At 43.2% G+C, this 21,512-nt stretch overlaps 1 protein-coding gene across 2 annotated transcripts in view; it reads left to right on the top strand.

Annotated features, from left to right (window-relative positions):
* PTPRM (protein tyrosine phosphatase receptor type M) overlaps window positions 1-21,512 on the top strand; it is a 745,004-nt gene that overhangs the window by 583,781 nt on the left and 139,711 nt on the right. For both annotated transcript variants that reach the window (XM_060028688.2, XM_060028687.2), the window contains exons 15-17: window positions 6,539-6,690; window positions 10,984-11,058; window positions 16,021-16,208. In XM_060028688.2, coding sequence (XP_059884671.1) covers window positions 6,539-6,690; window positions 10,984-11,058; window positions 16,021-16,208 — 415 coding nt within the window. The remainder of the gene's footprint in view (window positions 1-6,538; window positions 6,691-10,983; window positions 11,059-16,020; window positions 16,209-21,512) is intronic.

Genomic DNA, 21,512 nt, shown 5'->3' with positions numbered 1-21,512 from the left:
TAATCTCTAGCATTTCTTTCTGATTCTTAGAATTTTTCATTTCTCTGCTTTTGTCTTCCATCTGTTCTTGCATGTTGTCTACTTTTTCTATTAGAACCTTTCGCCTATGACTCATATAGTTATTTTAAATTCCAGTCTGATAATGCCAACATCCCTCCCATATGAGCCTTATTCCAATGCTTCCCCTGTCTCTAAACTGTGTTTTTTGCCTTTTAGTATGCATTGTAATTTTTTACTGATGTCCAGACTTGATGTACCAGGGGAAAAAGACTTCTGCAAATAGGTCTTTAGTAACGTGATAGTAAGGTGTTGGGGGAGAGGAGGTGACCTATGATTGGGTCTCAACCTGTTAGTGAACTTGTGTCCCTGAGCTGTGACCTGCACAGGTGCTTCAGTGCCCCCACCTTGGGTGGACAGGATGGCTGGAGACAGCTGGATTTGGATATTTTCCTTGCCCCAACAGGCTCTGCCTTCCTCAACCATCTAGTAAAATAGTATTCTTGAGGGCAAGCCCTTTTAAAAAGCACAGAATGCTCTGGGTGTATTTCAAAATGTCTACTTTCCCCCCTCCTCCTGCTGGAAGCCCAATTTTTTCCTCCAGTCTTTACTTTGAGAATGAGGTAGGGTTCCTGGAGATAAAATTCAGAAAGGTGTAGGGTACCCCTAAGTCTGGACGTCCTTGGAGTTTTTAAGTCTCAGACTTGTCCACACTGACCCTCCAATAATTCAATTCTAGTTTAGGTTTATCTACCCCAGTGATGATTCTCACACAGATTTCTGCTCATGGGTTTCTGCTCTGGTGAGTTGTGATTCTCTGTATCTGCCTGTTTGTCTCTGTAATTTGGGGGGCACTGGTTGGCCCTGTGACCTCTGACAAGTTAGAAGGAGTTGTTGATTTTCCGTCTCTTTAGCCTTTTACTTGTTGTTAGGACAGAATGATGACCTCCAAGCTCCTTACATGCCTGACCATAAACCGAAAGTCCTCTCTCTAATTTTTTATGCTCTATTTTTAGGTGTTGGTAGGAACATTTTTAGTTGTTGTTGTTACTAAGGGTCTTTGAGATTCATTCAATCCAAATTTAGAGATTTGAGATTGAAATATCTCAAGCAAACCATTTGTTTAAAAATCAAAATGGAAAATAAATTTACTTGTGTCTTTAGATAAGATTGCAAAGAAAATTGCCTCCACTTCAGTTTTCCTGCACAAAGCACTATTTCATTAAGTTCACAATGTTTTTCTGACAGTTTTTAAAGTTTTCTTTAAAATACAAAATATAGATCTGAAACACAAAGTCCAAAAGAGAAATAGATAGGAGAAAAAGAGAGAGAATAAATTTCAATTTATCCACACTTATTTCCAACTCTCAATTCTAAATCTAACCTTCCTCAACCATCTGTAATTATGGACTATAGCATTTAGCTGTGCATGAGGACAAATCAAAAATCCCAAGCAATGACTCAAAACCTCCGTGACCAAGCAAGCTACTTTTGATTAGGAGGTTGCAGAAAAACTGTCTTTTCTAATGCTTTGGTGTGACAATTGTTAATTCAATTAACAAGCATATTGAATACCACCTGCTTTGTGTAAAGCGTTGGCTAGGTGCTAGTAAATTAATCCTACTTTTTTCAATTCATAATATTTAGTTATGAGGTGATAGAGTATTCACGTTTGAAAGCAACTTGGTGATAATTATAATGTAAACTTGTAAGGAAATGTAAATTAATGAAATAGTTTACTAGATACAGCACATTGTTCTAGAATGGGTACCTTTGGGGTCAAGAGAGATCTGGGGTGCAATTCCAGCTCCACCATTTGGACAACTTACTTAAGTCCTTGAGACTCAGTTCCTCCATCTATAAAATAGGAAGTAAAAATAGCTCTTACCAGGTTACTAGGATTAAATGAGAGAACACTTGCAGAGCACTGCCATACAGTGGTTATGTATTATATGTCAGTTTTCACTCCCCTCCCTTCCAACACAATTAAGTTTCTAAGTGCTGTATTAGTGGAGAGCAGAAGTGTCCACAAACATGCTTTGTTTGGGCTACATAGTCTTTTAAATTTTTAATTTGAATTATTTGACAATACTTAGAATTCAGAGAGTTCCTATAAAATCTGGATTTCTGGTTTCTCCTGCAATTTACAATGTCTGGGACCCTTATGGGGCATCCACCCTCTGGAGCTGAGAGGCTGTCTCCCCTTCCATTTCTCCAGTGCCCACCACTCCTTATTGCCTTAGACCTGCTTCACTCCCTTGCAGTACCTGCCTGGCTGGCCCCCAGTGAGACATTTGTGTCTGTGGTCAAAGGGTGAGGTTAATGCAGGAAGGCTTGCTGAGGACGTGGGAGCCATGTTTTGAAGCTTCACGGACACAGAGTATGTGCTTAACGGACATGAGCCTAAAGCTGTGGGTCTCCAGCTGGACCTCTGCTGGATTTGAGCAGGTTCTCATGAGTCCTTAATGGGCTTCTTTTGTGCTTAAGGAAGATCAGCAGTGGATTGTGTAGCATGACATCACTGAAATTAGTTCACACACGGAGGATTAGAGAGGAGAAAGATCTTTCCAGTACAAGCTTGGCTTTTGTTGGAGCACACATCCGCCCTCCACCACCACCTCCCACCAGCAGTGAGAAGCACTTTCACTGTCATTTCCTAACCTGTAAGGATTAGAGAAACACAAGCAAGAGACGACGAAGAGGGAAGTCTGGCGAACTTGACTACGTCTCTCTTCATAGGCAAAACAAAAGAAAATACTGGGGCAATTATCTGCATAACTCAGTCCAAAGCAAATTAAAGAAATTCCGGCAAAGGGGGGACGTTTTGCCTGAATGATGGTGCTAATTATCTCGGTCCTCCACTTTAGTGCTCCTGGGGAGACCTGGCTTAAGAATGCTTTTCCAGTGAGCTGGCAGACGCAGAAGTGGAGAGCAAATGTACTGTTGTAACTGCAGCTGTGGGTCTAGAGCCGGTGCTACCTCTATCCAGAACACCTGTGGAGAACATCCAGGCCTAGATTCTGCCCCTTAGACTAGCGTGATTGGCTGGAGAAAAGGGGGCTCTGGAGAAGATGACCAGCATCTGCACACTGGCACCCAGAGGAGCCATGCCAGCTTCCTTTTCAAAACCTTTACAACTTTTTTTGTAAATGCATATTTTTTAAATTTTTATTGAAATATAGTTGACTTACAATGCTTTGTTAGTTTCAGGTGTACAACAAAGCAATTCAGTTTTTTATATATATGTATTATATGAATATATATAAGAATATATATTCTTTTTCAGATTCTTTTCCCTTATAGGTTATTACAAGATATTGAGTATTGTTCCCTGTGCTGTACAGTAGGTCCTTGTTGGTTATCTATTTTATATATAGTAGTGTGTATCTGTTAATCCCAAACTCCTAATTTATCCCTCCCTCTCTTCCCCTTTGGTAACCATAAGTTTGTTTTCTATGTATGTGGGTCTATTTCTGTTTTGTAAATGAGTTCATTTGTATCATTTTTTTAGATCCCGCATATAAGTGATATCATATTTTATTTGTCTTTCTCTGTCTGGCTTACTTCACTTAGTGTTACAATCTTGAGGTCCATCCATGTTGCTGCAAATGACATTACTTCATTCTTTTTTATGGCTGAGTAATATTCCATTGTATATATGTACGACATCTTTATCCATTCATCTGTCAGTGGACACTTAGGTTGCTTCCATGTCTTGGCTATTGTGAATAGTGCTGCTATGAACATTGGGGTGCATGTTATCCTTTTGAATTAGAGTTTTCTCCAGATGTACGCCCAGGAGTGGGATCACTGGGTCACATGGTAGCTCTGTTTTTAGTTCTTTAAGGAGCCTCCATTACTGTTCTCCACAGTGGCTGCTCAAGTTTTATTATACATTCCCGTCTTTACAACTTCAACACTGTCACAGAAGTTATAGATCATTTTCATTTTTCTGTTTAAAAATGTATCTTTTTTTCCCAACAACTTTTGGCAATAAAAAAGGGGCAACTGGGGCTTCCCTGGTGGCGCAGTGGTTGAGAATCTGCCTGCTAATGCAGGGGACACGGGTTTGAGCCCTGGTCTGGGAGGATCCCACATGCCGCTGAGCAACTAGGCCCGTGAGCCACAACTACTGAGCCTGCGCGTCTGGAGCCCGTGCTCCGCAACAAGAGAGGCCGCGATAGTGAGAGACCCGCGCACCGCGATGAAGAGTGGCCCCCTGCTTGCCACAACTAGAGAAAGCCCTCGCACAGAAACTCAGACCCAACACAGCAAAAATAAATAAATTAATAAACTCCTACCCCCGACATGTAAAAAAAAAAACAAAAGGGGCAACTTATTAATGAAACCCTTCTGCCTTCCAAGTATGAAATCAAAAGATTATTATAACTACGGGCAAGAAAGCATTTGGATTATGTGGCATTTGGAAATGAAAATAAAGTTTATCCATATGGTCTAATGTTGTCAGTGTCTTACATTGCATTAATAATCACCTAATACGGGGGTGATTTTGATTATGCAGCTCATTTTAAATTCTGCTGTGTCCTAGGTTCATCAGAGTGAAGATGATTTACTAGAAACAGCTGCCGTTTTCTTGTGTACATGCTAAGTGCTTAAGCAAAATTAGAATATTTAGGGCATTATATTTTTAGTATTACGGTGCTCTCGTCTTCTTAAAGCTTCTTGCTTTATACCTTCTTCTTAAGCATCTCTAATTCTCTTCTCGTCTGTTCTGGGTGCATCAAACAACCTCCAGTAGTAAGAGCTATAAAAATGTGTTTTACCTGTGTATTCGAATGTCAGTTTCCCTTAGGTTTGTTTGAGTTTTGTCCAGGTCTCTGTAACTTAAGATTATGAGCTTCTGGTGGTTAATGAGCATGATAGAAAGGCCAGGGTTAAACTCTGTCTCCAAAAGAACTGGAACTCTCTCTGCCTTCCAGGGCCTTTTTGCATCTCTTTCACCCAGGGAGGGAGCCTGAGGACTCACTCCTCTGCAAAACTTGGCAGGGAAGTCGACAACTTGACTTTTTTTACCTTCTGCCCTGTTGACCAGCCTTGATGGGGAGCTACTCTGGGTTCATTTGGGGTTCGGTCCAGTGTCACCGCCATCTGAGATTCTGCAGATGCCCCGCAGAGACCTCTGTCCATGCAGGCTGCCTCACAGCCTCCTCCCGTCCCACGCACACTCCAGCGATGCTGTCTTCACACCTCGCCTGGGTTGTTCTTTGGTTCTGCAGGGCGCCCCTTAGAGTCACTGCTTGGATTATTTCGGTTTTGTATGATGAATATCTACTAGGGGGATCTACCCTTGGACCCTGAATATGGCATGTCAGGAATAATTTAGTGCAAAGTTAGTAACTGTAGAAGCCTATCAGTAAGTGTATTATGACTGCATTGTACTAGGGTCATTGGCCCTTTTACTTCAGCTCATAGTAGGAGAAGTGTAAGGTAATGTTTAGGCTGTACGTTCCTAACATGACTGAGGGTTTTTTTTTTTTAATTGAAGTATGGTTGATTTACAATGTTGTTAGTTTCAGATGTACATCCAAGTGATTCAGATATATATGTATACTTTTTCAGATTCTTTTCCCATATAGGTTATTGCAAAATATTGGGTATGTTTCCCTATACTGTACAGTTTGTTGTTTATTTTACATATAGTAGTGTGTGTATCTGAACTGTCTGAGTCTGTTTTGTAAGTGCATTGGTATTACTTCTTTATTTATTTAATATATAGTAATATGTATATTATCTGAACTGTCTGTGTCTGTTTTGTAAATAAGTTCATTTGCATCATTTTTTTAGACTCCATATATAAGTGATATTATAAGATATTTGTCTTTCTCTATCTGACTTACTTCACTTAGTATGATAAACTCTAGGTCCATCATTCTTTTTTTAATGGCTGAGTAGTATTCCATTGTATATATGTATCACATTTTCTTTATCCATTCCTCCGTCAAGGGACACTTAGGTTGCTTCCATTTCTTGGCTATTATAAACAGTGCTGCTGTGAACACTGGGGTACATGTATCTTTTTGAATTATGGTTTTCTCTGGATATCTGCCCCGGAGTGGGTTTGCTGGATCATATGGTAGCTCTATTTTTAGTTTTTTTAAGGAACCTCCATATTGTTCTCCATAGTGGCTGCATCAACTTACATTCCCACCAGTGGTGTGGGAGGGTTCCCTTTTCTCCACACCCTCTCCAGCATTTACTGTTCGTAGACTCTTTGATGATGACCATTCCGACTGGTTTGAGGTGATAACTTGTTGTAGTTTTGATTTGCATGTCTCTAATAATTAGCGATGTTGAGCATCTTTTCATGTGCCTTTTGGCCTGAGGGGGTTTTTCTGAGGACAGGCAGGAGATGGGTCTCCTTTGCATGTCTGCAGCTGGCAGAGAACCTGCCATCTAGAAGGCATCATGAGACACTGTTATGGATGAATACCATTAATTCCATACAAGTGATTCCTGAGCGTTGGTCAGTGCACCTTTTCCATCCTCACGCGTGTCTGCATAATGAACTCTCTGTCCCAAGGAAACTGGCCAGGAAGCGGAAGGAGACGATGAGCAGCACGCGGCAGGAAATGACGGTGATGGTGAGCTCCATGGACAAGAGCTACGCGGAGCAGGGCACCAGCTGCGACGAGGCCTTCTCCTTCATGGACACGCACAACCTCAACGGGAGATGTGAGTGCTGCGCGGGGCCTGCCCTCAGGGCAGCTCTCGGGTTTCCAGGATTCCAGGTGGTGCTGGGGGTTAGGAAACAAAACCTCCCAGAGAATTCTTAGGCCCTGTTGGTTTCTCCAATCCCTTCAGATGATCCTGGACACGTCCCCACGTGCCACGGTTGCTTAGGAACGGTGATGTGGGCGGGGTGACGGGACCAGAGCAGACAGCATGGGCAGCCACGGCCACGTTTCTGTAAAGACCCGAGAGCAGTGACACGGAGGCTTCCCTCCTCACCATCCCTGTTGTTATGCAGCTCCTGTTTGTAAGCGAGGCAGGTGTGCAGTCACTCGGGGGAAGCCCGTTATAAAGCAGTTCACTAAATGGCAGTAACAAGCTAATTGTTTATTTGTTTAGCTGACAAGTTCTGCCTTTATTACAGGGCTGTTAGTGGCAATTAGTAAGCTAAATTGTATTTCCACTTCAGAAGGCTTATGTTTCACACCAGGTGGGTAAACGGAGCTCAGCTAATACCTTCCATGCTGCCACCTGCCATCCAGGTACAAGGCGTTATTTTAGGAAGCCAGCAATTACAGGGATTGTATGAATACAAAAAGTGCAGTCGCCGTGTCCCTGGTGATCTTCTTGGGGACCAAAAGTAAATCCCGTGTCCTGTGCCTAATGATGTGGTTCACAGCGCTGACAGGTTCAAGGTCAGAGGTTTCTTTAACGTGTGAAATCCATGCCCAAAGGCTGCTGCTGACCCTGGCTCTGCAACCAGGATGCTGGATGGCTTGCGGATGGATAAAGGACAGCTGTCACCAACAGTAATAAAGTAAAGGCTGGGGATTGGGAGAATCACAGACCCACGGTCTCTGGTGCGAGAGGGCTGATCCCAGTGCGGGAGGTGTGCGCTCCTGTCCTGACCACCCACCTGGGCTGCTGGGAGCTGCATCTCCCCCGGCCCCCCACCCTCTCTGATCACGCCTGCTGTGGTCAGCACCCTTCTCCCACACCTGCCTTTCCCCTACATTCAGCAAGGCTTCGTGGAAAGGCGTGTTCCTTTCTGTTCACAGTGGCTACTATTGTCCACCTTATCCCAGTTAGAGGCCCTACGTTTATTTATCCACATGCAGCCCTGGCCCGCTGGTGCGGGACTTCAGCAGACACAGCTCTCACCCCGGCGGGCAGGACACACTCCTCAACCGTGGTCATTGTCCTTTGCCCTTTCATGTCATTTTCAGTGTAGGTGGCAGAATCTGGGGTACTTCAGTTTACCACAAATTCCATCCCTTTTTTCGTACAATTTTCTCTGCTTTTTTGTAGCAAATATATTTTCCATCTAAAGGTATGTAATGCGTTTAACTGCCAAAATAAAGCAACTTAGGATGCATTTGTGGGGGGGGGGGGGGGCGAGTCCTTCCCACCACAGACAAGATGAGAATTTTTGTCAGAGCAGTTATTTCTTGACCAACAGCGTGGAAGGGACCACGCGGATACATGCTCGCTCTTTCCATGATAACCCATTACTGTTCCAAATCTTCTATTTCATGGTGAAATTCCTCACGAATAAATTTACTTGGAATTGCCTACCCAAAGAGCAGAAACCTACATTGGCAGTTTCTAGGCTTTTGAAGTTTGAGCAACAGGAGGTATTTGCCTCTGGACAGGTTGTTTAATTTGGCATTGACTTTTTAAAACATGAATGTATCTGTGGAAATCCAAAACCGCCCATGTAGAGGGGGCTGCTGCAGCAGTGGGGACACAGCTTCCGGGGCTCGCCCGCCAGGAGGCGTTATTTGATGCCTCCATCGGTAAAGCCAATGGAGGAAGCACGGCACGAGGCGTTCCACTGTCCTCCCGCTCTCTGAACCATGGGTAGGTCTCATCCAATCCCATCCACGGGCAGTGACCCTAATGGTAAACTTTGTCATCGTCATACTCTCTAAATGCCTCTAAATTAAAAGAGCAGTTACTGGAGAAGGAAATTTTCATGGAAAGTGTTCATTAGACCACTAGGCTTCTAGCCCAGACCTACTCCAAGCCTGGATACGTTTGAGATCTTTTAGGATTGGGAAGCAAGTAGTTTTTAGGAATGAGACGGTGAGAAAACTGAGGTTGGAGAATTTAAAAATAAGCCCGAGCACATTTATAAGAATGGGGAATAATCCATCCATCAAAGCAAATGGGAGTCGTACCTAAAAGGGGGGAAAGTAGATAAGGATAGTGGGTATGGGTTTAATTCTTATACAAAAAAAGGGGTGTAAAATATGTTTTTAAAGGTGAAAATAAACATAGTTATTTTGTATCTGCTTTGCACATTTTTACAAAACAAATAAAAATGTCAGCAGGTAATAGGCATTATGCTCCCTGACCCCTGGCATGTTTTATAGGTACTCGGGGTTTTGCCCTTGTTTTTATCAACTGCTCTCTTTCTTCCTGGCAGCTTATCATAAACATGCATTATAAATGTGATACTTCTCTATTTTAGAAAAATATAACTGACAGGCAGCCTGGGTTCTGGTTCTGTCATTTGCTAATTCTATACTTGAAAAATATAAACATAGGTAAAATCATTGTCTGAAGGGAACTGCTCCAAGAGAGTGAAAATATATTAACGTGTCATCAGGATAAAGCTGACATGCAGTAACCACAGGGATTTGGTAGAGCCGCCCATAAACCAGCCATGTAAGTGGGCATTAGTGTCCTGATCGGGAACTCAGCATCAAATAAACCGCATAACCACATCAGAGGAGTTAGAAGTTAGCCTTAGATCTAACCAGCTTGAGCACTTGAGCACATTCCAATAATTTATCCTTGCACTTTAATGAAATGAAAGTGTTTTTAAAGCACTAATCAATTAAGATGTTGAAGAGAGTTAAACTTTAAAAATAGGAAATATCCACTTTCAACGGAATCAGATAAATTGGATGGGATTGACTCTACCTCTTAATGACAGGGGGAAGAGAAGGTGTTGTAGTTAAATCTTGAGTGTTTCAGAGGAAGATTTCAAAGAAAAATAAGCACGTTTACAAGGATTTAAAGGCCTGATAAGACAACATGTAGGCATGCAGCTTTCACGTTAAATATAGTACACAGGGAGTATCATCTTTATTTTTCATAAAACAGATCGTAGCATTGTGAAAAGCTCTCTCAATATCCAAAATAGGAGCAGGGTGAGGATTTAGCAAAGTACAGAAGCATTGACATTCAGAATGTTCTCCAGAAGCCATGTGTAGACACACTCTCATACTTAGTTGTAAAAGTCAGTTCAGTGTGGTAGTAAAATTCTGCAAGCAAAGGCTAGAAGTCAAAAGGGAAATTAATGAATTTCTTAATCCAAAATGGCGACTGTGCATGTACCAGAATGTTCATTGCAGCTCTATTTACAATAGCCCGGAGATGGAAACAACCTTAGTGTCCATCATCGGCTGAATGGATAAAGAAGATGTGGCACATATATACAATGGAATATCACTCAGCCATAAAAAGAAACAAAATTGAGCTATTTGTAATGAGGTGGATAGACCTAGAGTCTGTCATACAGAGTGAAGTAAGTCAGAAAGAGAAAGACAAATACCGTATGCTAACACATATATATGGAATCTAAGAAAAAAAAATGTCATGAAGAACCTAGGGGTAAGACAGGAATAAATACACAGACCTACTAGAGAATGAACTTGAGGATATGGGGAGGGGGAAGGGTAAGCTGTGACAAAGTGAGAGAGTGGCATGGACGTATATACATTACCAAATGTAAGGTAGATAGCTAGTGGGAAGCAGCCGCATAGCACAGGGAGATCAGCTCGGTGCTTTGTGACCGCCTGGAGGGGTGGGATAGGGAGGGTGGGAGGGAGGGAGACGCAAGAGGGAAGAGATATGGGAACATATGTATATGTATAACTGATTCACTTTGTTATAAAGCAGAAACTAACCCACCATTGTAAAGCAATTATACTCCAATAAAGACGTTAAAAAATAATAATAAAAAAAATTTTTTTAAAAAAAAGAAAAAAGATAGCTTCTTTCATAAAAAAAAAAGGAAATGGCGACTGTGGTTGTGGGTTTTTTTCCTTCATTTGTGGGATCAGAAAATCTTTTCAGTGATGAAAGGGGGCATGTCCTCTAAAGTACAAGTGACTCCCCACAGAGACAGTGGAGACTGATAGTATTTACTACACAGACTCGGGTAAACCTCTGTTGTTTCTTTGGTCAACAGTCTACCCAGTGTCGTTTCCCCAGGAGTGACCTCAGGGCCATATTTCTGGTGTTGCTTCTCTACCCCCACTGACACGCCTTTTCTCTTATTTACAGCTGTGTCTTCACCATCGTCCTTTACCATGAAAACGAACACCCTGAGCACATCGGTGCCTAATTCCTACTACCCAGGTAACATAGCTTTCCGTTGTTTCATCTCTTCATAAACCCTGAGCAGTCAGAATCACCCAGGGCTCACTTTGCTGCCCAGGTTGCTTTAGGAGCTTAGCGTGTTTGAAGTGTTGTAACCCGATGCTTTCTATGTCTTTCTGCGGGAAAACTGGGGGGGCCTTTCATCAGTCATTTACTGTTCTTTCTCTTTTTACTTTCTCTGCATTGACCTGCTTATGATGTATGACAGACCCATTTGTGCCAACTGCAATTTTAGGTGAGAACATTTCCCTTTATCACAGTTTATTACAGGAGTAATTTCTAAAGTCAGTGGCCACTCTGTAGGAGACGGCAGTTTGATGCAAGGATCATAACCCGGACACGGGGGTGGTGGATGGCCTGGAGGGGTTGGGGGTGGGCATAGATAATAAAAAGACTTTCTCTAAACCATCTCCATTGATAAGAAGGGTTTGCCGTGCGTGTGTGTGTGTGTGTGTGTGTGTGTGTGTGTGTGTGTTGGGAATGATACCAAAAGGTTCCAATGAACGATCCCGGCTCCAGCGCTCTCCCTGTCCAGGTTCAGAATTAAAAGTCAGCTTTGATCCCAAGGAAAAACACAGTTTGTCATCACTCAGCTGTGTACTTGCAAGACCTAAAGTCTGTCCAAAGTGGTGACAGTCATAAACGTGAAAATAGCTTCTTATTATTTTCACTTATTGCTAAGCACTGAAAACAGCAGTTTCAAAAATAGCATTTTTCTAATTCTGCCAAATGCTTTGCAGAAAAATCATCACAGTAGAGCTTTGGCCCCCTCCCCCTCCTCGGAGCTACCCAGGGCACCCCCAGCATTTCAGATGTCTGTCACACAGTGGAATTTCAAAGGAGCCGCTGTTCTCAACAGCAAAACGACAAGCTGACACTTTATAATCACATGGTTTATTATGTGTCAGATGTCACCGGAAATGAAATAAAATGTTAGCCCCCATGGGACAGAATGCAATTAAGGTAGGAAGTATTCCCAGCGGGGGGTTAAAGAAAAAAAATCCCATTTGTCCAGATATAAGAAGGGTGAGGAGAAATGGCATTACCTGGCCATGATAGAACCAAACAAGCATGAGCTGCTGTTGCCTTTGAGACCGTAGCCCGAGCGTACCCGGCTATGTTCTCTCTCTATCAGTACTACTAACCTTACAGAAAAGGAGCACAACACAGATGACTTCAAGGTGTATAACCATCCCTCGCAGCCAGAGCTCCATCCTCAGCTGTGCCAGTCCTGCTTCCTAACTCTCTTTACAAGGGTTTATATCTTGGCAACATAATTTTTCCCCCTGTGCTTCTCTTTTCTCTTAAGTTGTTATGATTTTTATGTAGAGGGTGTTGGGTTTTTTTTCCCCCTTATGGTGTTTTCTGGGCTTGATTAAGCAAGTTTGTTGCTTGAGGAAAAAATGAACTCAGACAGAAGTTGAAGAATGGACCTAAAGCAGACGTTTTGAATTTGCGTCATTTTGAGGACTAATAAACAAACCCCACTAAAGCTGCCACCTTTTAATCCTGACCGTAAGGGAAAGAAAGCTGCATTTTTATCCTTTTCATAAGTGAGGGGCACAGGCTAATCTTAGGTGCCCGAACAATGCAATCTAAATGCAGATGACATTTGCAGAATCTCTTGATGGGAAATTTGTGATTTCTTTGTGTGCCTGGCATTCATTCCGCAATTCCTCTAGTAGGTGTTCTGACCTTGGGGGAGCTATGAGTGGGGAGGGCTGAGATGTGCATTGTCAGAGGGAAGAAAATGTTCAGATTTCACAGCAGGATTTAGATAAGCTTATTAAACAAATACCATCTTTTAAAGTTGGGGCTTTGTTATTACGAACACTAATGACATCTCTTAAAGTTGGTTAGGCTTCTCTACAGAGAGAGAGTCACTTGAACAGACAATTCAAATAGCAGAAATGATGCACATTGTGAAAAATAAGTCAGCCAGATCAACAAATAACTGTTACCGTGTTGAGCTGGTACCAACCTGCCAATGTGACAAATGGCGGCGCTTGGGGACTGTCCCTTCCACGTCACTCGGTGCGAAGGTGAATCCGTATGTTACATAGGTTATCACTTGAAACCATGCAATGAAGATATGCTGTACACCTACCCTGGCACTTTTGGGGAATAGTGCTATTTTAATTTACACTAAGACAGGAAGACGTGTTTTGTTGTGACTCACAGCTTAGCACAATTAAATCCTCGAGTGCATTTTATTCTCACAGGCTAAGGTGCCCAGCCCTAATGTATAAAGCTTTAGCATGCCTTTACATCATTTTCTTGAAAAAAAAATAGCTAGCTAGATAGATGGATAGCGAGGTAGGACCGTCGCCTACCTCAAAAGCAGCATCCATTTCAATTCAGGATTTTTCAGCTGGTTCGTTGGAAATTCGAGACAGTTTGTTAAAGAATGTAGGTAGAATGAATTCTCAGTTCTTAGAAAACCATCGGAACTTTTAGTGAGTAGCTTTATTTCTGATTTCCTCTTAGCCATAATTTTTAATTAAAAATTGTGGGTGGGTAATTTTTAACAAATATAGGAAGTTAGTGACAAATGATGTATTTTATCAGTAATCATTCTTTTTGAAGAAGTCAGAGGAAACTGATGAATCACTAATTTTGATGGAATCAAGATTTTCTGCTAGTTCAGGTGACCAAATTTCAGAACAGATATCACACCAGAAACCTTCAGTTTCCTTGTCGGCAGCTGTGTTCTCAGTAATAGTGTTCTTTTCTTAGATGATCTGGTAGTGTTTAAATGCTTTAAGACGTGTCCACATAATAATGAGGTCAAGATATCGTAGTGCAGTGGGGGTGATACATACAGTGGTGACAGTGGTGACTGTTCTGTTGACTTAAAACTTCCAAGAATGCCTCGCCCTGGGATCAGAGCACTGTGAGGTTGCCAGTGGATCCACATGGAAGACCCACATGATTCATTTGGGGAAGTGTAGAAGGTCAGTCCACAGTGGAGGGCATTTAATTACGTTCATCCCAAAAGGTGCAAAACTGAGAGAACGAGAGGCACAGAGGGGAAACTAATTAATGTTCCATGTATTTGAGTATACAGAGCAGAACTTCCTGCTGGAGCAGCTGAAAGCTCCAGGGCTTCAGGGCTTCAGGAGGGAGCCTCCCCTACATCGTGAGCTTGGCAGTTGCCAGCAAGCAAATCCAATGAGATAATGTCCCGGTTTATTTGCAACTGTTCTAGTAGATGGGAACATATGAATTTCTAAATTTCAAAGCAAATCCAAATGAAAAAAAAATCATAAAATCAACTTACCACCTTTTTTATTTTGTCTTTGTGTCTTTAGCCACCTTGTAGTGATCCAGGTACCATTTCAGCAGCAGCACATAGCTACACACCTGTGTGCCACCCTTCATACCATGCATCCCAGGTGCTTTGCAATGCAGATAGGAGTGAGGTTTCAAAGCCAGGCCCAGCTCACCAAGCGCCCTTGAACTAAATTTCCTTTGGAGCTGAACTTCTCAGTTTAAACAAACAAACAAAAACCCATAGCTGAATTCCCTATTGATAAACAATCTGGTCATTTTTTTAATTGAACTTATCTTTTCTTATATGTTTTCACTCTTTATGCCTGAAATCAATTTTGATTTAATGTTCTCATTTTAAGTGACTTTCTCATTATATTTTGATGAGACAGACCCTCAGTTGTAAAATGGCTGAGGGGATTCAGCATTATAATGAGTTAACCTGTACAATGTGGAACTCTTAACCTAATAGCACCTTCCTGCATAAGACATTTTTTAATAGCTACAATTTCTGCAGTTCATTAATCTAATTTACTAGGAGTCTTCCATTAAAATATAGCCTCTTTAGGCTTATTTGACCAAATTCTGGCATTAATTTTGTAATACAATTTGGTTGACTTGTTCAAGAAATTTAAGTGAGAAAATGTATGGAGTACAACTAAGACTTATTTAGTCATTACTTGGTTCATGGGGGATGAAAAGCAATTATGATACTATTTTAACCTCCTTTTCTTATTGAGTGCTTAAATTAAACACCTCCATCCTAAGGTGATGGGAGAAATGAGGCTCTGCCCTCTGACCACCTATGAATAGAAAACTTAACTGTAAAATTAAAACACAAAATAAAAACTACCTGTACTTATTCACGCAGTACTATTGCTTATGCCCTGTTTCCTTTTTCTCCTCCTCTTTTCTCCTGATATGTATCTTCTTAAAAGTGCCTATAAATGGTAAGTTCCCCCATGCGCCCGCCCCATGGAGAAGGTGTGGAGGGAATGGGGGGGGGGTCTTCTCTGTAGAACAAAGCCAGCTGGTTCTGCTGTGCGTTGGCCTGCATGTTAGCTCCTGTAGATCATCCCATGAGTGCTGTGTTGGCCCACCGTATCCTGTCCAGCTTTCTGATCCTGGAGCATGCGAAGTGACTTATCCAACCAGGTTCCTTTCTCTCCCCCTCCCGCCCCCCCAGTTACCTTGGATCTCATGTATCATGTCCACGTTTTCATTGCTAGCTTTGTAAGCCAACCCATCTTGTGCACTTTTTCTTTGCTCACAGAACATTCATACAGAGTTGATTTCCATCATCATACAAACGAGTTCACGAATCTTCGGAAGAACACAAGACTGGTTTTGCACCAGGCCTTGATGAAGTTTCAGACTGAAACTTCGATGAACTTTAGCCCCCGAAGGCTAAAGGATTCTTACCAACTAGCTTTGGGAAAGCAAGAGATCGTTTGGACTGCTTTGTAAAAACAAAGATTCCTGCCGCATCCCTACTAGTATTGCCAACCCTACTGAAATCTCTAGACACTTAACTTTTCTTTTTTGCTGAGCCATCACGGGGATCGTGGCAGCCGTAGGTTGAGGGGATGTCAGCAGCCTCTTCTTAGATTCTCGGCGACCCCGTTGTAGCTGCTGGTTCCCCTCATTTTTTCCACGGCCTTCTTTTCCCAGACGAGACGCACACGATGGCCAGTGACACCAGCAGCTTGGTGCAGCCCCACACGTACAAGAAGCGCGAGCCGGCCGACGTGCCCTACCAGACGGGGCAGCTGCACCCTGCCATCCGGGTGGCCGACCTGCTTCAGCACATCACGCAGATGAAGTGCGCGGAGGGCTACGGCTTCAAGGAGGAGTACGAGGTGAGCACGCACCCCGCACCTGGGCTCCCCCTCCGCCCGCCTGGGCGCGGCGCCCGGGGGCTCTGCGACATCTCCCCTAGCCGGTGGGGCCCACGAGGCCGCCAGGAAGGGACCAGCTGTTTCATCCCTGGATCCATTTCCATCCAGCGGTGAGACTTAACCACCAGGGGGATGTCCTACCTTAAATGAAAAGAGGAGAAATACTTCTTCACCTTTTTCTTTATTCTGCATAAATACGCCATGAAAACAGAGGCCTGCCAGGCTCTCTTGCCCATTCCTCACCACCTTTCCTGGCTTTTCCTATAATAAAGTCTGATGTTAAATCCCAATAATTTTGAGGGTTATCTCAGGAAGAAGCTGTCCACCTAGAACAGTTGTAGGCCAACCAGCAATGTCTTGCATGGAGATGAGATGGCAGTAGAGGGACCGGCTAGTGTCACGGCAGTGACAGCTGTCACCGTCCCGCCAGCCCAGGGGGCAGGTCGCTGTCCTGCGATCCAGTGCAGGCAACCCGTGGGGGCCTTTCCAGGAACAGCGATATATAATCTGGCACCGTATATAAATGCAGGACTCACCCCTTTCACAGCCTCTGTCCTCAGACTAATTCTGTTGGAAAGTCTTTCCCAAACTGAAGAGAATTAATTTATTTGAAGAGTCTGGTTCAAAAGAGCACACCTTCACTGAGTGTGTGTGCATGTGTGTGTGTGTGTGTGTGTGTGTGTGTGTGTGTGTGTGTGTGTGTGTGTGTGTGGTGAGGGGGGAGAAGGAAGGGGCTTGGATTTCTCTGTTACCTTATTAAGTAAAATTAGTTCACAATCACTGGTGAAGATAAAGTAGCAGCATGCTTACAGTAAAAATAGGATTAGAAAGCCACATGGCTTTTTAAATCTAAGAACGTGTTGCTGGTATTGCATCTACCTGACTAGCTCCTAGTTGGAAAACATCTTGTCTGGAATTAGAGTATTTTTAAAATCAGTTTCTACCACCCACCCCTATCCTTCGACGTTCAAACTCTGCTTCTTTCTCCTCTTGGGGGGCCCTCATGATGCCTTAGTTTTATGCCCCAGCTGCTGCATTATCTTGGGTTTAGCTTAATTGTCCAAGGCTCATTACAGCAGTCAGAGCCCCACCACTGCTCTGCTTCTTTGAAGGCCAGGTCTTTGTTCAACGCAGGCAAATACACAGACACACTTTGCTCTGCTGACACGTGTGTCCTCACGTATTACCAATGACCGCAGTTCAGAAGACTGCAAAGCCAAGAAAACAATCACAAACCAGGGCCCAAAGGTTTGATTTAAGTCCAGAAAACATTTCCAAATGAAGTTCTGCATTTTAGCCATCCTGAAATTCTTAGGTTTGCCTTTAGTGATTTAATTCATAAGTCAGTGAAACTGACCGCCTTTGCATATTTCCTCCTGCACTTTTAAAGGCTGGCTTAGGAATTAATAGGATTAAGAGCAAGACTTCCAAAAGCATTAATATCTTATGAAAGACAAAATTAGATTATTGAGAAAATATCAGCCTAATGAATAGAGATGATGTCTTTAGTTCTATCCAATCTTCTGAATGCAGACAGTGCTCTAATGTTTATTAAACATGTTAATGTCAAAGAGATTAGGTATAGGCTCAAATAACAATTTGTAAAATAACCTGAGTCCAGTTTTTCATGGACTATTTTAAAATACCTACCTTAGGACTTCTAATAACACACCATAGATGACGTGTATTTGAAAGTATGCAGAAAATCAGTTCCGATTCACATCTCCTGAAGAAATATGATTTATAAGTGCAAACTGAAACAGTGTATACTCATCTGAAGTGTGTTATAATTGATGATTGAGTTGTTATACTCTGCAATAAAATGTTGTATTAGGGCTTCCCTGGTGGTGCAGTGGTTGAGGGTCCGCCTGCCGATGCAGGGGACGCGGGTTCGTGCCCCGGTCCGGGAAGATCCCATGTCCCACGGAGTGGCTGGGCCCGTGAGCCATGGCTGCTGAGCCTGCATGTCCAGAGCCTGTGCTCTGCAACGGGAGAGGCCACAACAGTGAGAGGTCCGTGTACTGCAAAAAAAAAAAAAAAAATGTTGTATTAGTTACAGTTCAAAAAACTCTTTTTCCCATGCTAGCTATTCAGTGGATCAGAGAAGACTGTTTCTTTTTTTAATTTATTTTATTGAAGTATAGTTGATTTACAATGTTGTGTTAATTTCTGCTGTACAGCAGAGTGATTCCGTTATACATATCTATTTATATTTTTTCAGATTCGTTTCCATTATGGTTTATCACAGGATATTGAATATAGTTCCCTGTGCTATACAGTAGGACCTTGTTGTTTATCCATTCTATATATAACAGCTTGCCTCTGCTAATCCCAAACTCCCATTCCTTCACTCCCCCATCTCCCTTTCCCCTTGGCAACCACAAGTCTGTTCTCTATGTCTGTGAGTCTGTTTCTGTTTCATAGATACGTTCATTTGTGTCATATTTTAGATTCCACATATAAGTGATATCGTATGGTATTTGTCTTTCTCTACCTGACTTACTTCACTTAGTATGATAATCTCTAGTTGCATCCATGTTCTGCAAATAGCATTATTTCATTATTTTTTATGGCTGAGTAGTATTCCATTGTATATATGTACCACATCTTCTTTATCCATTCATCTGTCGATGGACATTTAGGTCGTTTCCATGTCTTAGCTATTGTAAATAATGCTGCTATGAACATAGGGGTGCATGTATCTTTTCGAATTATAGTTTTGTCTGGATATATGCCCAGGAGTTGGATTGCTGGATCATGTGGCAACTCTGTTTTTAGTTTTTTGAGGAACCTTTATACTGTTTTCCATAGTGGCTGCACCAACTTAACATTCACACCAACAGTGTAGGAGGGCTCCCTTTTCTCCACACCCCAGAGACAACTGTTTAAAACTAACATATACAGGTATCCAATGATCACATTATACACCCTAAAGTTACACAATGTTATGTGTCAGTTATATCTCAATAAAACTGAGGAGGGGGGGAGTAAAAACTTTTCAATGCCAAAATCATTATCAGCTTTTTTTAAAAGAAGGAAGGGAAAAAAAGAAAAAAGAGCAAATACTAGAGAGGAAAGTGGGAACAAATAGGAACGTGCTATTGGGAGAAGTATGAGATGGAAAGTTCTGTTAGGAATAATCCTAGCACTCAGTAATTTTCAGGTTATTAAGTAACCCCCTCCTGGGGGCAGGGTGCGGATGTGGGTGGGAGGACCGTGGTGGGACAGAGTAAACGGGACGTGAGAAGTGATGCTGGCACAAGGGTAAATCTATAGAGTGGCCGCAGGGAGAGGGGAACACCTGCTCAGTCTCTCACCTACATCCCGAAGTCCCCCCTCTCCCTCGCCGTCCTTGCCTGCACATGGCTGTATCCCTCTCCCTCGCCGTCCTTGCCTGCACGTGGCTGTATCCCTCTCCTCGCCATCCTTGCCTGCACGTGGCTGTATCCCTCTCCCTCTCCGTCCTTGCCTGCACGTGGCTGTATCCCTCTCCCTCGCCGTCCTTGCCTGCACGTGGCTGTATCCCTCTCCCTCTCCGTCCTTGCCTGCACGTGGCTGTATCCCTCTCCCTCGCCGTCCTTGCCTGCACGTGGCTGTATCCCTCTCCCTCGCCGTCCTTGCCTGCACGTGGCTGTATCCCTCTCCTCGCCATCCTTGCCTGCACGTGGCTGTATCCCTCTCCCTCGCCGTCCTTGCCTGCACGTGGCTGTATCCCTCTCCCTTGCCGTCCTTGCCTGCACGTGGCTGTATCCCTCTCCCTCGCCGTCCTTGCCTGCACGTGGCTGTATCCCTCTCCCTCGCCGTCCTTGCCTGCACGTGGCTGTATCCCTCTCCCTCGCCGTCCTTGCCTGCACGTGGCTGTATCCCTCTCCCTCGCCGTCCTTGCCTGCACGTGGCTGTATCCCTCTCCCTCGCCGTCCTTGCCTGCACGTGGCTGTATCCCTCTCCCTCGCCGTCCTTGCCTGCACGTGGCTGTATCCCTCTCCCTCGCCGTCCTTGCCTGCACGTGGCTGTATCCCTCTCCCTCGCCGTCCTTGCCTGCACGTGGCTGTATCCCTCTCCCTCGCCGTCCTTGCCTGCACATGGCTGTATTACATGCCCACATCTTCCCTGGAGGCACAGCCAAGCTTATGGGGATTCATGGGGCAGTGGCAAACCCCAGCTGCCATTATCCTGCTCGACTTTCTTTAGAGAAAAATCCCAGGGGATTTTTATTCCAGTGTGAATCTGGAAACATCCTTAAGCAGTTATGTTTTAAAGCCCAGTTTGGCTTTTAGAACTCTAACCAAACGCACCTCTTTGAATCTTGCTGTGAAGTCTGCAACCTTCCCTCAAACCCACACCAAAAGTCAGGAGTGTGTGGCTGCCTGGTGTCGTGTGAAGCTCGAGGATCAGATGGTAAGAGGCCGTGGTTTGGAAAGAGGCTGTAGTACCAGACTGTGGATATTCCAGCTCAGCCTGGACCAAGCTGTCTAACCTCCTGGGCCTCAGTTTCCCCATCTGTAAAATGGGATAACTGTAGTGTCAACCTCATAAGAGTATTGTGAGGCTTGACTCATTTAATGCATCATAAGTACTAGAATTGAATCTGATATTCAGTGGCAACTTTAGCTAATAAAAGAGGAAAGGACTAATTTATAATAGGATCCAAGGCAGGGCATTCACCCCGTGGTCTTTACAGGGAAAGTGTGTCAATTACAATTTCAGTACCTCTCCTGTGTTCACACTCTGGATAGATAGTTCACTTACCATGTATCATCAAAACTTGCCATTCAAAAGTAACTTAAATAAATAGGTAGGTTTGACTCTGTGGACAAAGAGTTTGAGAACTGAGAAGTTAAATATTTTTTTCTTTTTTAAAATATTGGCGTATAGTTGACTTACAATACTATATTGGTTTCAGGTGTACGACATGGTGATTTGATATTTTTATAGATTACCCGTCAAAGTTATTATGATATTATTGACTGTATTCCCTGTACTGAATATTACATCCCTGTAACTTACTCTTTATTCTTTCTTACAGTTTACCAGATAAAATACAGTTTGCTCAGTTAAACCTGAACTTCAGATAAACAGAATAATTCTTTAATATAAGTATGTCCCAAATAGTGCATAGGACATACTTATACTAAAAACTACTCACTGCATATATGAAACTCATTTAATATTTAAAAGTATATGCTGTTGGGCTTCCCTGGTGGCACAGTGGTTGAGAGTCTGCCTGCTGATGCAGGGGACGCGGGTTTGTGCCCCGGTCCGGGA

Source organism: Delphinus delphis, chromosome 13, assembly GCF_949987515.2.
Source record: "Delphinus delphis chromosome 13, mDelDel1.2, whole genome shotgun sequence".
Taxonomy (NCBI): domain Eukaryota; kingdom Metazoa; phylum Chordata; class Mammalia; order Artiodactyla; family Delphinidae; genus Delphinus; species Delphinus delphis.
The sequence above is the reverse complement of the archived record's forward strand: the minus strand, read 5'-3'. Positions and strand labels throughout refer to the sequence as shown.